This window comes from Hippocampus bargibanti, linkage group LG08, assembly GCF_051943395.1.
Source record: "Hippocampus bargibanti isolate YZ-2025 linkage group LG08, ASM5194339v1, whole genome shotgun sequence".
Taxonomy (NCBI): Eukaryota; Metazoa; Chordata; class Actinopteri; order Syngnathiformes; family Syngnathidae; genus Hippocampus; species Hippocampus bargibanti.
Window position 1 is genome coordinate 3,501,615 of NC_142741.1, and position 18,386 is coordinate 3,520,000.

The 18,386-nt window shown below is 37.0% G+C and overlaps 1 protein-coding gene across 1 annotated transcript in view; it reads left to right on the top strand.

Moving 5' to 3' along the window:
* The window catches only part of pdia5 (protein disulfide isomerase family A, member 5), a 42,995-nt gene extending 25,905 nt beyond the window's left edge, over positions 1-17,090 (top strand). Inside the window, exons 11-17 of the mRNA XM_089003226.1 lie at positions 2,338-2,474; positions 5,656-5,726; positions 7,551-7,714; positions 7,814-7,944; positions 9,522-9,592; positions 15,219-15,353; positions 16,411-17,090. Coding sequence (XP_088859352.1) covers positions 2,338-2,474; positions 5,656-5,726; positions 7,551-7,714; positions 7,814-7,944; positions 9,522-9,592; positions 15,219-15,353; positions 16,411-16,491 — 790 coding nt within the window. The 3' untranslated portion in view covers positions 16,492-17,090. The remainder of the gene's footprint in view (positions 1-2,337; positions 2,475-5,655; positions 5,727-7,550; positions 7,715-7,813; positions 7,945-9,521; positions 9,593-15,218; positions 15,354-16,410) is intronic.
* Positions 17,091-18,386: the final 1,296 nt, after the last annotated feature.

Sequence of the window (18,386 nt, forward strand, 5' to 3'; positions counted from 1 at the left end):
CGAGTTGATGACGATGCCCTCAGTGACATCACGGAGGGAACGCCCCTGACCGAGAAAGCGACACACAATGCATTTTGGGTACTTTTTTTGGTCTGAAAACTTCGTGTCGATCGGTGTTGATGGCGAAATTTGAAGGAAAAAACAAATTACCCGATGGTGAATCGTTGTGTGCTTCACCAAAACTACTATTTGGTACTAGTTGACACAAATTCCCAGCAGGCAAATCAGCCCATTTCCAATGTAGCTTGGGCGCCATCTTGTGCATTTTCTGGGCGCTACATTGGAGTCCAGATGGCTCGAATTGATACGGGAGGACTTCTTTAATCGATTGCAAACATGTATGCTTTCATCTTCAGAACTAGTTGAATCATATTCATAACTGGATGAGGAACAAGAAAGCATCTTCTCCGAATCTGAACTCTCTGAAGCCATTGTTTTGATTCTGGAGCAAGGCAGTTTGTGAAGGAGTATCCTGATGTGACGTCACGACTAAGGGGGCGGGACTTTCTGAATCCGCCCGGTTCCGAGCTCATTTTGTGGCAGTTTTGGGACACTTTAAGTCATTTTTATTGGTGTTTTGCATTTGACTAAAAATATCAACCTGCGTGTTTTGGGTATTTTAGATGCTATAAAACGTTTTTCTGATGTCAGTTAGGAAACAAAAAAAATGGTGTCGGTTGTCCTTTAAATATTAAATGTGGGTTACCATTGTTGCGTATGAGAGGGAGAAGGGAGCATTTTAGAGAGTAGCATTTTAGTAGAGTGTGCTCGGTAATGAGCGTTTTGGAGAGAACCAAATGTGTGTGCTACATAATTGCCGGTTTTGAGAAAAATTGTCCGTGGGGGGGGTAATTGTTGTGAGAGCGAGAGAATCGTCCGTGTCTTAATCACCCGTATTGTGTCTTCGTGCGTGTTATTGTGCCTGACAAAACTTGAGTTTGTGTTTGCGCGAGCGAAAAACATTACTGTGTGATGATTGGGAGCATATGTTTCTGGATGAGAGAATTAAAAGCCGGCCAGGGTGTGCATGTGTGTGTGAAAGAGAGAAACAGACACACACACACACACACACACACACACACACACACACACACGAGTTGTGTGTGGAACAGGACTGCGAGCCAGCAAGTGGGTGTTGTGTGGGTGTGTGTCCATGTGTTATTGGCAATGTACAAGTATGATGTCATCTTTGTAACCGACAGTGTGTATGTGTCATGTGTGTGTTTATGTTTCATGTGTGTGACGTTTGGTTCATCCTGGACATTTCTGGTTTACACACACACACACACACGCACACACACACACACACACACACGCACATACAAATCTGCATTTTTTCACACACACACACACAAAATTTGCATTGAAACACATTTCTTGTTTTTATTTATTTATTCATTTATTTATTTAATTTCTATGTATTTCTTTTTTTAAATTCATTTACTTATTTATTTATGCGTGTGATTATTTATTCATTTATTTCTTCGTTCATATATGTATTTTTATTTAATTATTTATTTATGTGTATTTATTTATTTTATTTTTTATTTACTTATTCATGTGTGTGTTTATTCATTGATTTCTTTATTTTTATTTCTTTGTTTTTATTTATTTATATTTATTTAGTTAATTATTCATGTGTATTTCTTTATTTTTTTTAATTAATGAATTTACCTATTTATGTGTATGTTTATTTATTCATATTAATTTATTTATGTGTGTGATTTCTTTATTTTTATTTCTTTATTTATTCTTATATATTTAGATTTATTTATGTGTATTTCTTTATTTTTTAATTTATTTACTTATGTGTGTGTTTATTTATTCATTGATTTTATTTTATTTATTTTTTATTTATTTATTTTATTTTTTATTTACTTATTGATGTGTGTGTTTGTTTATTCATTGATTTCTTTATTTTTATTTCTTTATTTGTTTTTATTTATTTATATATTTATTTAGTTAATTATTCATGTTTATTTCTTTATTTTTTAATTAATGATTTTACCTATTTATTTGTATGTTTATTTATTCATTGATTTCTTTATTCATGTTAATTTATTTATGTGTGTGATCGTTTCTTCATGCATTTCTTTATTTTTATTTCTTTATTTATTCTTATATATTTAGATTTATTTATTGAATTATTTATGTGTATTTCTTTATTTTTTAATTTATTTATTTACTTATGTGTGTGTTTATTTAGTCATTGATTTTTGTATTTATTTTTTATTTATTTATGTATTTATTTATGTATTTATGTATCCTTGTATTTATTTATTTATTTAAGCGATTATTTATGTGTTTATTTGATTTTTTTTTATTTTTTTTTATCAGTCCTCAACCAGTGCAGCCAAAGACTCCCGAGGTGTCCTGGTCCGAGACGGATTCGTCCGTCTTCCACCTGACGGACGAATCCTTCGATGTCTTCATGGAGGAACATCCAGCCGTCATGGTCATGTTCTACGCCCCTTGTAGGTTTTTCACGCCACACCACAATGCTCACGTTCAACCGTCACATGTCTATAAACCTCATGCATATTTTTAAACTGCATATTTTTTTTATTTTATCAAAAAAATGTGTACACTCCATTGCCAGGGTTTTTGTCATTTTCCCTCAAATTGCAGCACCCACAGAATATTGAGTTTTAGGACTACATGAACATTCAATGCAGCGTCAGAAACCTTAGACTGTCTTCTTTCATCAGAAAAAAAAAGAGTTAATTCCTAAGTGGTATGGGTCTGGAGTTATCTGAGCTTGAAATGGGGGCGGATGTACAAAATACAATGCATCTATATTGACGTCTTGCCTTGCTCTAGAATGCAAAAAATCCAGTTATGAATATGATTCAAATAGTTCTGAAGAGGAAAGCATAAATGTTTGTAATCGATTAAAGAAGTCCTTCCGTATCATTTTGAGGCGTCAGGACTCTAATGTAGCGTCCCAGAAAATGGCGCCCAAGCTCTGTTGGAAATGGGCTGACTTGTCCGCTGGGAATTTGTGTCAACTAGTATCAAAAAGTAGTCTTGGTGCAACACACAACGATTCACCATCGCGTTATATAAATATGTTTTCCTTCTAATTTCGCCATCAACATGAAGTTTTCAGAACCAAACAAAATACCCAAAATGCATTGTGTATCGCTTTCTCGGTCAAAGGCGTTCCTTTAGTGACGTCACGAGAGGAATCGTCACCAACTGAAAAACAAGACTTCCTAAATATTAAGTGCGAGTTTTGAAACGTCAAATATAGCTACAGTAAAGTCTCGTTATATCGATATCGGATATATCGATAGTCCCGGTTATATCGATACTATTTCTATGCACGCACGGAGAAAATTACATGCAAACAGGGTCGGATATATCGATAGTCCCGGTTATATCGATATCTTTTCGGACTCCCTTGAATATCGATATAACGAGACTTTACTGTATAGCTATAAGCGATGGAATCTTTGTAAAATACGCTCAGTAGAAGTCATTTGATGTGATTTTACAAATTATGGACACAACTTGTCCGTAGGTGTCGGTTGTCCTTTAAATATTTTTTTGTTAAAAACAACATGGTCGACATATTACACAGCAACCGCTGTGTAAAATGTCAGTATTCACTCCTCTGTAATTGTACACAAAGGCCACCACACGTAATGGCGTGTTAAATCCGCGTCAAATTGGAATCCGGGGGGGGGTAAACTTTACTTCCTGAATGCATCAGCCGGAGAGTGCGCACATTTATCCCTTTCACTAAACCGCTACAAAAACAGCTTCCGAGGCGTTTAATAGACCCCCGAACCCAATATTTGTCGCGTGGCGCCCCTTACAAGACGTCGCCGGTGAAGACGTATGGCTGTTTGATGGCGACATCGTCCGCCGCCGCCGCAGCGAAAAGTCAATTGGTACGTTTCCAAAGGTTGTAAATTGCCTATGTCAAAACAGTTGAGCGCCTCCTTTCTTTAGCGCCGTTGCGGGTTATTAATCAAGCGGCGTGTTGGGAGGAGGCGCCGTCGCGGGTGCCAGCCGTGTGATCATGCAGATTGTGGCCATCTGCCTCGCCGAGCACGTTGCACACCTTTCGAAATCAATAGAGTACAGTGATACATTGCCTTGCGAATTTCATTGGTTCCCAGACAGAGTGTGTAAGGTGAAAAGTTTGTATCCCAAAAATTAATTTCCCATAGGAAACCATTAAAATGAGAATAATCCGTTCCCAGGTCCCCATAAAACATAATCAGAATCAGAATCATCTTTATTGCCAAGTATGTAGAACACACAAGGAATTTGTTTCCGGTAGAACACGCTGCACTAGTATCGTCGTCAAAAAAACTGTACTTTCTAATTTTGTAAGCCTTAAAGGACAACCGACATCACTTTTTTGTTTCCTAACTGACATCAGAAAAACGTTTTATAGCATCTAAAATACCCAAAACATGCAGTATGATATTTTTAGTCAAATGCAAAACACCAATAAGAATGACTTAAAGCACAGGTGTCAAAGTCAAGGCCCGCGGGCCAAATCCGGCCCGCCACATCATTTTTTTCGGCCCGCGAAAGCAAATCAAACTTGTTAAATTCCATGATGATTGCTAAAATCTGAGCCAAAATGACATATTTTTGGATGTCAACCACAATAAAAGTCATTATTCTTGACTTCATATTTGAAAACGAGTTATTCATTAATTTGCTGTGTGCTCTATATGTAATATTTGAAGGGATTTAAACATTCTAATGGGTTCCCCAAATTCATAACGGCCCTCGAGAGGAAACCATAACTACAATGTGGCCCGCGGCGAAAAATGACTTTGATACCCCAGACTTAAAGTGTCCAAAATCTGCAAAAACAATGAACATTTGCTTTTTATCCATGTTAACACTTTGTTACAGCTTCAGCTGTTGTTAAAGCCCTATATAACTCAATATGCATGTACAGTAAAGTCTCGTTATATCGATATCGGATATATCGATAGTCCCGGTTATATCGATACTATTTCTATGCACGCACGGAGAAAATTACATGCAAACAGGGTTGGATATATCGATAGTCCCGGTTATATCGATATTTTTTCGGACTCCCTTGAATATCGATATAACGAGACTTTACTGTATTGTATTTTGTAAGCTCAGATAACTCCAGACCCATAAAACTTAGGAATTAACTTTTTTTTTCTGATGAAAGAAGATAGTCAAAAGTTTCCTACACTGCATTCAATGTTGATGTCGTCCTAAAACTCAATATTCTGTGTGTCTTGCAATTTCAGTTAAAATGACAAAAACCCTGGCACTGAAGTGAACATATTTTTGCACATTGTCTGGCAGTGAATGAGGTTAAAAAAAAGAGTCATGACGTGACGAGAATAAAAGAATTTGACAGTTTGGCTTTTTTTTTCTCTCCAAGTTCTTTGGACATTGTGCATCTGCTTTTGATACGCACATCTGGGACACATTCTGTACACGGACATAATCTCTCCGCAAGCTTACATGAAATTCACTGTCCACATGCAGTGTCCAGACTCCCTGTATACCCACACATTGACAAGCGACACACCTATACAATCCGCCTATTAAATGCATACAACGGCTGTACATACAGTATAGGGATACATAACGTTTTTTTGCTTCATCGAGTGACACTTCCTCTTGAAATTTGTGTATCCTTAGGGTGTGGCCATTGCAAAAAGATTAAGCCGGACTATGAAGAAGCTGCCCAAATACTCAACAAAGATCCAAAGGTATTTTTTTTTCTTTTATTTATGTATTCATTTATTTGGTTGTTTTTGTGGTGTACTGTGGCTCTGTATTTATTGTTTATTTACAGTATTTATTTATTTTGTTGGTTGTTTTTTTTTTCTTTTTATTTATGTAATTATTTATTTGGTTGTTTTTGTGGTGTACTGTGGCTCTGTATTTATTGTTTATTTACAGTATTTATTTATTTTGTTGGGTTTTTTTTCTTTTTATTTATGTAATTATTTATTTGGTTGTTTTTGTGGAGTGCTGTGGCTCTGTATTTATTGTTTATTTACAGTATTTATTTTGTTGTTTTTTTTCTTTCTTTTTTAAATTAATTTATTTGGTTGTTTTTGTGGTGTACTGTGGCTCTGTGTTTATTGTTTATTTACAGTATTTATTTATTTTGTTGGTTGTTTTTTTGTCTTTTTATTTATGTAATTATTTAGTTGGTTGTTTTTGTGGTGTACTGTGGCTCTGTATTTATTTTTTATTTATAGTATTTATTTATTTTGTTGGTTGTTTTTTCTTTTTATTTACGTAATTATTTGGTTGTTTTTGTGGTGTACTGTGGCTCTGTATTTATTGTTTATTTACAGTATTTATTTTGTTGTTTTTTTTCTTTCTTTTTTAAATTAATTTATTTGGTTGTTTTTGTGGTGTACTGTGGCTCTGTGTTTATTGTTTATTTACAGTATTTATTTATTTTGTTGGTTGTTTTTTTGTCTTTTTATTTATGTAATTATTTAGTTGGTTGTTTTTGTGGTGTACTGTGGCTCTGTATTTATTTTTTATTTATAGTATTTATTTATTTTGTTGGTTGTTTTTTCTTTTTATTTACGTAATTATTTGGTTGTTTTTGTGGTGTACTGTGGCTCTGTATTTATTTTTTATTTATAGTATTTATTTATTTTGTTGGTTGTTTTTTTCTTTTTATTTATGTAATTATTTATTTGGTTGTTTTTGTGGTGTGCTGTGGCTCTGTGTTTATTTACAGTATTTATTTTGTTGGTTGTTTTTTTTTCTTTCTTTTTTTAATTAATTTATTTATTTTGTTGTTTTTGTGGTGTACTGTGGCTCTGTATTTATTGTTTATTTACAGTATTTATTTATTTTGTTGCTTGTTTTATTATTTTTGTATTTATTTATTTGGATGTTTTTGTGGTGTACTGTGGCTCTGTATTTATTGTTTATTTACAGTATTTATTTTGTTGCTTGTTTTATTATTTTTGTATTTATTTATTTGGTTGTTTTTTTTTTTGGTGTACTGTGGCTCTGTGTTTATTGTTTATTTACAGTATTTGTTTTGTTGGTTGTTTTTTCTTTATTTATTTATTTATTGGATATTTTTGTGGTGTGCTGTGGCTCTGTATTGTTTATTTATAGTATTTGTTTTGTTGGTTGTTTTTTTATTTTTATTTATTTATTTGTTTGTTTGTTTGTTTTTATGGTGTACTGTGGCTCTGTATTTATTGTTTATTTACAGTATTTATTTCTTTTTTTTGATTATTTATTTATTTGTGTATTTGGTTGTTTTTGTGGTGTACTGTGGCTCTGTGTTTATTTACAGTATTTGTTTTGTTGTTTTTTTCTTTTTTTTATTTATTTATTTATTTATTCATTCGTTTTTGTGGCTCTGTATTTATTGTTTATTTACAGTATTTATTTAGTTTTTTTTTTTATTATTTATTCATTTGTGTATTTGGTTGTTTTTTGTGGTGTACTGTGGCTCTGTGTTTATTGTTTATTTATAGTATTTGCTTTGTTGGTTGGACCCCTGCCGTTCTCCCGTGTCTAATCTCCGCCTTGAAAATGTGCCTTGACAGAGTCCGGGCGTGTTGGCGGCAGTGGACGCCACCGTCCACAAAACTGTAGGGGATCGCTTGAAAATTACCGGATTCCCCACCTTGAAGTACTTTGAGAAAGGACAAGAAATGTACACTCTGCCGCACATACGCACCAAAGAGAAGATCATCGACTTTATGCACAAGTGAGAGACGAACCAAAATATGCTTGTATGACTATGAAATAATTTATGTTGTCTTTAAAATATTGACTTGACTCTCTTTCGTGGCTCTGCATGCTCCAGTCCACAAGCCCCTCCCCCTCCGGAGCAATCCTGGGAGGACAAGCCCTCCAGCGTCCTCCATCTTGGCTCCGAGGACTTCCGAGAGGCCCTGAAGAAGAAGAAACACAGTCTTGTCATGTTCTACGCTCCATGTAAGACTCACATGCACCCTGATTTGGGACAATTAAACTTTCAAATCATTAAAATGACACCTCAGGGTTGATGTCGGCTGCTTGGACGCGTCGAAAGTTTAAGGTCTCGGCCCTCCCGTGGGATCTGCTGTGATTATTCTCTGGCTTTTAACCAAATGACATACGTAAGCCCGAGTCAGTTGCCAAAATCTTCTCATCGTACGGCATTCGGACTCCACCTCGGCCCCCAGGGTGACAAAGCATAGCCAACAATTGTGGGGAAATGAAGAAAATATTGCAGTACCACCTGTTTTTTAACATGTCCTTATGAACATGGACGTGTGTAACCGCTTCATAACTCTGAAAATAGCTGAAGAGAAATGATCAAAGGCAGTGTGTAGACTGCAAGGGTAAAATATCCCATCAATCAGGCTCCACAAATAACCCGCACGAGCCATCTGTACACTTGATGCAAAAAGCTATCAACCCAGCTAAACAGAACACAATTGATGAGGAACTAGGTAAAATTATCGCAGAGAAAGCAACTACAAGGGATCATTCCTCAAGATGGTGAAAGAAGAAGGCTACGTTCCTCATCAAGTGTTTAATGCTGATGAAACCGGCCACTCCATTCCATCAAGCCATCAACAACCATCACAAAGGTAAATAAAACGACTTTATTATACAGTACAGCTTATTTCTTTAATTATAATACCATAGCACATTTATACATAACATACATACATACATACATAAAATAAGCTATATTTGGTGTATTTTTAAGGCTTAGACAATCAGAAAGTAGAAAATTATGTTTTATGGGGACCTGGGAACGGATTATTCTCATTTTAATGGTTTCCTATGGGAAATTAATTTTTGGGATACACACTTTTCGCCTTACACACTCTGTCTGGAAATCAATTAAGTTCGTAAGCCAAGGTATCACTGTACTATTTAAAATGCCTATTTCCTAAGCGGGCCACAAATCCTCCGAAATATATTTTTGTAGTTTTAAGGCTTAAAAAATTAGAAAATTATGTTTTATGGGGACCTGGGAACGGATTATTCTCATTTTAATGGTTTCCTATGGGAAATTAATTTCTGGGATGCACACTTACACACTGTCTGGGAACCAATTAAGTTCGTAAGGTATCACTGTACGTCTTGTATGGGGGGGGGTGGTGGAGTAGGTGGCTGCTGACAGTCGTTGCGAGACCTGTTGTGGCTCAATATGACATCACATATAAGGCGCAGGCTCATCTTTTGAAGGAAATGAAAGCTTTTTGGTGCGCCTTATTATACACCGGTATAAATACGGTACGTAAAACCCCGCCCTAAGTTGCCCGGCATATAATATAACACCACCTTAAATCCATCCAAATTGTCTCGACATTTTATGTTGACGTTCGTGTTCGATGTCGCCTGTGAGTGGAGTCAAAGTGGTCGTGTTTATAGCACCCATAAAAAGATTGACGGGGCGCTTACACGGCAGTGAATCCGCTCTCGGGCCACGTAAATACCTTCCGTAGCGACGAGTGGCGTTGACAAATGGCTGTTGTGGACATGTGTGACACTTTTGTTGTTGTCTTCCTTGGCAGGGTGTCCGCATTGTAAAAACGCTGTACCTCACTTCACCACTGCGGCGGAGCTCTTCAAAGAAGATCGCAAAGTGAGTCCACACTGACGTGCTTCAACTTTCAAAAGTACTAAAATCGCCAGAAGTGAGCATAATAATAATAATAATAATAATAATACATTTGATTTCATTTATAAGCGCCTTTCAAAACTCTCAAGGACACTTTACAGTCGCAGGATATTTTTTTCTGCGGGTGAGCATTATTTTGGTGACAGTCAATTTTTTAAATTTTAATTCCTTATTTTTAATATTTTTTCATAAAAAAAAAATCATAAATAATATTTAGGAAAAACATGTGATTATGTTTGTCTTCAGAAAATTACAAAAACTTTAATTTTCATTATCACTGTCATGTTTGGAAATAAATAATTAATACATAAATAATTAAGATTGTTCGCACAAACGCAAAGCGTGAAGACAACTTGGTTCCCCCCTAAATAAATGAATAAATAAATAAAAACAATTACATTAATTTAAAAAACTGAAAAATATATCAAAAGCCAGAAAAAAAATATGTATATATAGATATATTTTAAAATTATACAGTATATTTTAATATATGTGTGTGTGTGTGTGTGTGTGTGTGTGTGTGTGTGTGTGTGTGTGTGTGTGTGTGTGTGTGTGTGTGTGTGTGTGTGTGTGTGTATATATATATATATATTTTTTTTTTTTTAATTTTTTTTTTTCGGTCAGGGGCATTCCTTCAGTGACGTAGGGTGAGGACTCGTCACCAACTCAAAAACAAGACTTCCGGAATATTCAGCGCGAGTCTTAAAAGGCAACATTGGGAGGAAATGTCTCACCCAAAAAGAGGCACAAAATGGCCACCGAGCTGTTGTGAGGAATGAATCAGCCCGTTTCCACAGGCTGATAAATTCCATCCATGGAGCTTGGACGCCCTCTTCTGGCTCTTTTTGGTGCAACATGACGTTTTCAGACCAAACAAGCACAGCAAAATGCATTGACGTGATGGACTGCTACAATGTGTCCTTTTTTTTCGGTCAGGGGCGTTCCTTCAGTGACGTCACATACGGACTCGTCACCAACTAAAAAAACAATACTTCCTGAATATTCAGCGCGAGTCTTAAAATGTAAAATATAGCTATATGCGGTGGAATCTGGAGCTAGCTATATTGTCTAGCTGGCTGGCTATCTATTAGCTATTTAGCTATATGGCTAGCTGTATAGCTATCTAGCTCGCTGGCTATTGGCTTTCTATTAGCTTCAACACGAAGTTTTCAGACCAAACAAAGTACCCAAAATGCATTGTGTGTCGCTTTCTCGGTCAGGGGCGGTCCTTTCGTGACGTCACATACGGACTCGTCACCAACTCGAAAACAAGACTTCCTGAATATTCAGCGCGGTGGAATCTTTGTAAAATACGCTCAGTAGAAGTCATTTGAAGACATTTTACAAATTATGGACACAACTTGTCCGGAGACGTCGGTTGTCCTTGAAGACAGTTAACTCGCAAATGACAGCTATTTAAAAAAAAAAAAAGAGACAAAAAGACAATCCTTCCTCCTCACCATATATCTTCAGACTTACCCTTTTGTGTTTCTTTTTCAATCGAGACAAGTTCAAAAGTTAAGCGAGGAGCGCTCTTGCCTCACATCGAATATTTTTGGCCGCCTGTGTGTGAGGAATGCGACAAAGCCAATCAAATGGCGGCTGGCGAGGCACACGTTCAGCCATTCGCGGGAGGACCCCCTTGGACCCCTTACCGGTGCATAATAGCTCCCGACTCACACGTTGCGAGCGTTTCGGCTTGCGTCATGACACCCGCTCGACCTTTTTGTCACGGCTCGTTTCTCATTCACGCGCAATTGCTTTTAAATTGTTGTCCGATGGCGTCTGAGTCAGACGCTTTTTCTGAGGCAACCCTCCCGCAACACGCCTCGGTAAACGCGCAACACAACAAGCGTTGAGGGTCCGTGTCATGGTTGTCACCGTTGCGGGTTGTTATTAGGTCACTCCTGGCAAAAACAGCTTCTTGACCGCGTCAGCCAAGCGGAGACGCCCTGTACCTCGACAAAATAAAATACTACACACAAAAAAAAAGTGACCAGAACAAGAAAATCTTCTTGCCACTCTGAATTAGAATCGATGAGATGGTTTCTTTAGCCGTCATCTGTACTTATTTTGAAGGTGTCAGACGTTTCGCTTCTTATCCAAGAGGCTTCGTCAGTGAACTAAAATCTTTTGCTGGTAGTTTTGGTCCAATATATATATATATATATATATATATATATAATATATATATATATATATATATATATATATATATATATATATATATATATATATATATATATATATATATATATATATATATCCCTACTGTCCAGATGTGGCGGTGCCAGACTCTGCTATGATTGCTCCCTGCTCTCAGGTTGAGGGGAGCAGAGGACTACTCCCTGCGGCTACACTAATTACTTTTTTATTATTTCTTATTTATTTATTATTATTTGGTGACATTTGAAGTATTCCCCGCCCCAAGTCGTCGGTTAAAGCCACGTGATTGGTCAAGAATGCAGCAGTGAGGGGAGGTGGTTTAAATATGAGAGAGAGAGGCAGATGACAGAGAGAGTGATAAAATGGATAGAAAACAGTGAAATTTGGACTCGTTTCAACTTTGATAGATCAAAGGCAGGGTGCAGACTGCAAGGTTAAAAATTCCCATCAACCAGGCTCCACAAATAACCCGCACAAGACACCTGTACACTTGATTCAAAAAGCTATCAACCCAGCTAAACAGAATACAATTGATGAGGAACTAGATGAAATTATCACAAAGAAAGCACCTCCAAGGGATCATTCCTCAAGATGATGAAAGAAGAAGGCTACGTTCCTCATCAAGTGTTTAATGCTGATGAAACCGGTCACTCCATTCCATCAAGCCATCTACGACCATCACAAAGGTAAATAAAAATATTTTATTATACCGTACAGTTTATTTCTTTAGTTATAATACCATAGCACATTTATTATACATAAAATAAGGTATATTTTGTGTCGTTTTAAGGCTTAGAAAATTCAAAAATTATGTTTTATGGGGACCTGGGAACGGATTATTCTCATTTTAATGGTTTCCTATGGGAAATTAATTTTGGGGATACACACTTTTAGCCTTACACACTCTGTCTGGAAATCAATTAAGTTCGTAAGCCAAGGTATCACTGTACTATTTAAAATGCCTATTTCCTAAGCGGGCCACAAATCCTCCGAAATGTTAGCAATTTTACCCCCCGCCCCCTCAAAAAAAAACTTCTGCAGGGTAAAATAAAAATCCCAAAAGTTTCATAGACGAAAATAAACTACGGTAAATCCCCCCCCCCACCTACTTGAAACTTCGAATAAGACAGAAACTTGGAAGTGGACTGATCGCTTGTTGTGCTGTCTTGACAGCACGAGAATTCAATGTCCTCTGAGGACAATACGTCTCCACTCGCGCTGCCTCCCTCCTGTCATCCGTAATGCACTGGACTGTAACGTATTGACTTGTTAGAGCGCCTTATCGTCCTCTGAACGCCCCTCCCACTTACCCTCCACACCCAACCCCCTTGCCGCTAATCAATGATGACCTCACCCGAGTTGGTGATTGGACGCTCGCTGATTTCCAAGACAAAATATGCAGCATGCTGACGCCATGGAATTTTTTTTTTGCTTGATGTACTTCCGAGCGTGAAGGAAGTTGTGCCTGGCCGCCACGTGTTACTCACAATCAATGGCAGGCGGATCAATAAGATGATTGGCAGCGTTTGGGTAAAGAAGCAAGAGTCAAAGAAAGGACTTCATTTTGTCCTGTCACTATCTGCCATTGATCGCTTGTCCGTCCCTTAACAAACTCGTTTTAGATTAGTAGTCGCAACTGCTGCCCGGGCTTCATTTTCTGACTTTTTCAATTTTATTTTAGTTGATTGTATTTTATTCATTCATACATAGCTACCTACCTAGCTAGTTACGTTGCGAGCTAGCAACCTGGCTAGCTAGCTACTTACCTAGCCACCTAGCTACCTACCTAGCTAGCTATCTGGCTATCTAGATACCTGCATAGCTAGCTACCTACCTAGCTACCTCCCTTCCTATCTACCTACATAGCTACCTAGCTACCTGCCTACTAGCTAGCTACCTACTACCTAGTTCCTATCTACCTATCTACCTAGCTACCTACCTTCCTAGCTACCTACCGACCTACTTAGCTAGCTAGCTACCTGGCTAGCTAGCTACCTGGCTAACTAGATACCTACCTAGCTACCTCCCTTCCTATCTACCTACATAGCTACCTTCCTACCTACCTAGCTACCTACCTAGCTACCTAGCTACCGATCTACCTAGCTACCTACCGACCTACCTAGCTACCTAGCTACCTACCTAGCTGCCTAGCTACCTACCTAGCTAGCTACCTAACTACATAGCTAGCTACCTGGCTAGCTAGCTACCTACCTAGCTACCTACCTATCTACCTTCCTACATAGCTACCTACATACCTAGCTACCTAGCTAGCTACCTAGCTATCTACCTACCTACCTAGCTACCTACCTACCTACTAGTTACCTAGCTAGCTACCTACCTAGCTACATAGCTAGCTATCTAGCTACCTACCTACCTAGCAACGTAGCTAGATAGCTACCTTTATAACTACTTAGCTATCTACATAGCTACCTCCCTAGCTAGCTAATTATGTATCTAGCTAGCCAGCTAATTATGTATCTAGCAAGCTTCCTAGCTAGCTTACTATCTAAATGTCTATCTATATATGTCTCGCTATCTATCTCCCTCCACCGTTTCCAAACATGAGTGTGACAATGAAAATTTAATTGACCTTACTTATTTTTCTTTTTCATAATTTTTTCAATACAAATGTAATCCAACTGCACAAAAATAATCCTCTCCAATTTGGAAATATTTCATCCGATAAAAATAGTTAATTGCTAAATTATATGGGTTTGGAGTTATCTGAGGTTGAAATGGGGGCGGGTGTACAAAATACTATACATACATTGATTTATAAAGCTCTTTAACAGCAGCTGAAGCTGGAACAAAGCGCTAACAAATGCTGCCCCCTCATGGAAGAGAAAAAAAAACATTTACAGAGGTCTGACCGGCACTTTATCGGCACCCCGTAAGAAAAAAAAAACACAAACACATTCGGGAATGGCACTCAACGTCACACTTTTCAATTCACAAATAAAAATTCAGGAATTGTTGCGAATTATTTTTTTTTTAAATGACCTTAAAGTAGCCAAAATGGCTATTCGGTTATTTTTGTGAATCTATGCGTTAAAGCTTATCTGTTAAATAATGAATGTTATTCCTCCTGCCCTAAACGTGCTTTATACTGTTTAATAACAATCCAGTTGGAGTTTTTTTTTGTGAAACTCAACACCCAACTAAAAATAATTACACGCGCCACATGTCAACATCATCGCTATATGCTAATACTCTGGGCTAATAGCAAATTAGCATTACATTCCATGCGTGATATTATTTCAAGTATTACCAGTGTCTGAAAGTCATGCTAAAAAGTTTTTAGAGACGTTTTTTTGTAAATTGTACGCCCGACGTAAAAGTTGCACGCCCCGGGCATCCGGGCAGATGTTATTTCAGGCACTGGTATTACACATATGATCATTTTCCTGTTCCTCTTTGTTTTTAGATCGCTTATGCAGCGGTGGACTGCACCAAAGGGCAAAACCACGAACTGTGCAAGCAGGAAGGGGTGGAGGGCTACCCGACCTTCAACCACTACCACTACGGCAAATTTGTGGACAAGTACCACGGAGATCGCGGGGTGAGCTCTGGAATGGGTTCTACTTTTCACCTCGGAGTAATCATGCAAATATAGTGATAACTCGGTTTACGAACCCCTTAACTTACGAACGTTTGGGTTTACGAAAGTTACATTTCTGAAAATTTTACCTTGGCATACAAACTATTTTTCGGGATACACACGGAGCTGCCGCAATGAGTGATGTGTCGTTCGAGAACCAGCCCGTTCCCCTTACAAGAAAATGGCAGGCGGCTTATTTTGGTCCTCTATTCCCCGCCACCAGTCGTCGGTTAAAACCACGTGATTGGTCAAGAACGCATCAGTGAGGGGTGGGGGGTGGTTTAAACATTAAAGAGATAGAGAGACAAAACGCATAGAAAACAGTGACATTTGGACTCATTTCAACTTTGATAGTTCAAAAGCAGAGTGTAGACTGCAAGGTTAAAATATCCCATCAATCAGGCCCCACAAATAACTCGCACAAGCCATCTGTACACTTCATGCAAAAAGCTGTCAACCTAGCTAAACAGAACACAATTGATGGATGGATGGATGGATGGATTTGTCTTTATTAGTCTCGCAGTGGAGAAATGTACATTTCACAGCAGCAAAATTATGAAAGGAAAGTTGATGAGGAACAAGGTAAAATTATCGCAGAGAAAGCACCAACAAGATGGTGAAAGAAGAAGAAGGCTATGTTCCTCATCAAGTGTTTAATGCTGATGAAACCGGCCACTCCATTCCATCAAGGCATCAATGTCCATCACAAAGGTAAATAAAACGACTTTATTATACAGTACAGTTTATTTATTTAATTATAATACCAAGGCACATTTATTATACATAAAACAATGTCTATTTTGTGTAGTTTTAAGGCTTAGAAAAGTAGAAAAATATGTTTTCTGGGGACCTGGGAACGGATTATTCTCATTTTAATGGTTTCCTATGGGAAATTAATTTTTGGGATACGCACTTTTCACCTTACGCACTCTGTCTGGGAACCAATTAAGTTCGTAAGCCAAGGTATCACTATACAAACAGATGACATAAGCTTGTATGACCTCCTCATCCTTTCCAGGAAGCCGGCTTCATCGGTTTCATGCGCAGCCTGCGAGGCCGCGATCAGGAGAAAGTTCAGAAGAAGAAAGAGGAACTCTGATGATGATGATGGAAGGCCGCTTGAACCCCCCCATACCCAAAATATCCAAACCCCTCCAAGCCCCCCCCCCCCTCATCAGCACTGACACAGGAGACAAAAATGACCTCAAATATTTTGAATACCACGCTAATCACGTTTTCTTTTTTGTTGGCGGGCGCAGGATACTAACCTCGCCTGGACACCGTGACAAAGCTACATGCTAATCTATGCAATTGCCAAGATGGCGGTAAGGGGGTGGGGACTTTCCTGTACAGAGCCGTCCACCATCTTGTTTCTGGCTGCTCATCAACATGCGATGCCACGGTTAGCGTAGCAACGTGCCGTGGACATCAATCCAGGCCAAAGGGTGAGTTTTTGTCTTCAAATGCTGGCCTTAAAATAGGAAGGATGCCAAATAAGGCGTCAAACAACATTTTTTTTTAAGAATCCTTTATTCTTGTCTACCCGTTGCCAAATATGTCAATGAGAAAGATAATCATTCTTTAAAAATGGCGGTTTGACTAAAAAAAAAATCCATATTTTGTCAATTTTCGGAGATCCACGATGAAATGTGTTGTCTTCAATTTTGCAGCTTTTTCTATTTTACTGGTCAGTTCGCAAAAAAAATATATATATATATAAAAATAAATATGTATGTATGTATGTATGTGTATATATATGTATATATGTGTATATATATGTGTATATATATGTGTATATATATATGTATATATGTGTATATATATATGTATATATGTGTATATATATGTATATATATATGTGTATATATATATATATATATATATATATATATATATGTATATGTGTATTTATATATGTATATACATATGTATATATATGTATACATGTATATGTATATATACATGTATATGTATAGATGTGTATATATATATGTATAGGTATATATATATATATATATATATATATATATATATATATATATATATATATATATATATATATATATATATATACACGTTGTTATTGTTTTGGTCAGAGAAAATCTAATTGTGTTGATTTTCTGGAAGCAAATAGAAGAAAATATACAATTAAAAAAAACCAGGCCAATATAGAAACAAGACTGTCAAATATTTGTTTGAAAACATACTAATGAAAATTTGTATTCAAATTTTTGAGAGAAAGAAAATACATGTACAGTACATAGAAATGTGGAAATTCAACGTGTAACAAAGAAATATTTCCATATATCTTACGATTTCCAATTGTTCCGCCGAGCTTTTCTGTCGCACGTTTTCACATTGATCATCAAATGTTTCAGTTCATGAGTGGTTAAAATAAGGTTCTCAGGGATTACGAGACAATTAAAAGGGAATGCATTGTTGTTTTTCCTGTTTTTTTTTTTCGCGCGTGTGTGTGTGTGTTTGCGTGTGCGCGTGCGTGCGCGCGCGCGCGCGCGCGCGTGTGTGTGTGTGTGTGTGTGTGTGTGTGTGTGTGTGTGTGTGTGTGTGTGTGCGCGTGTCACAATTCTGCCAAGAAGTCATTGTTGCCTTTGTTCAATCAGCTGTACACTATCACCCCCTACTGTGCAAATAATAATAATAATAATAAAATCATACTTTTTCCTAAATGTCTATTTTTATGTCAGTGACATGATTTTAATAGAAAATTGTTAATTTTATTATGGGTAGATTTGTTTTAAACAAAACAAACAAACAAAAACAAAAAATCAATTTGTATAGTCTAATCTACTGTGTCCACGTTATTACATATAACGTTATGTATATGGAAACGTTAAATTATATTTACAAGTGAAACTAGCCATTTTAATTAAAACCTGTAACCTTTAATCGTCGAATAATTTTCTCTTTTTAACCAAATGCGGTGAATTAATACTAAAAATATATGTAAATGTATATAAAATATATTTTACTTTG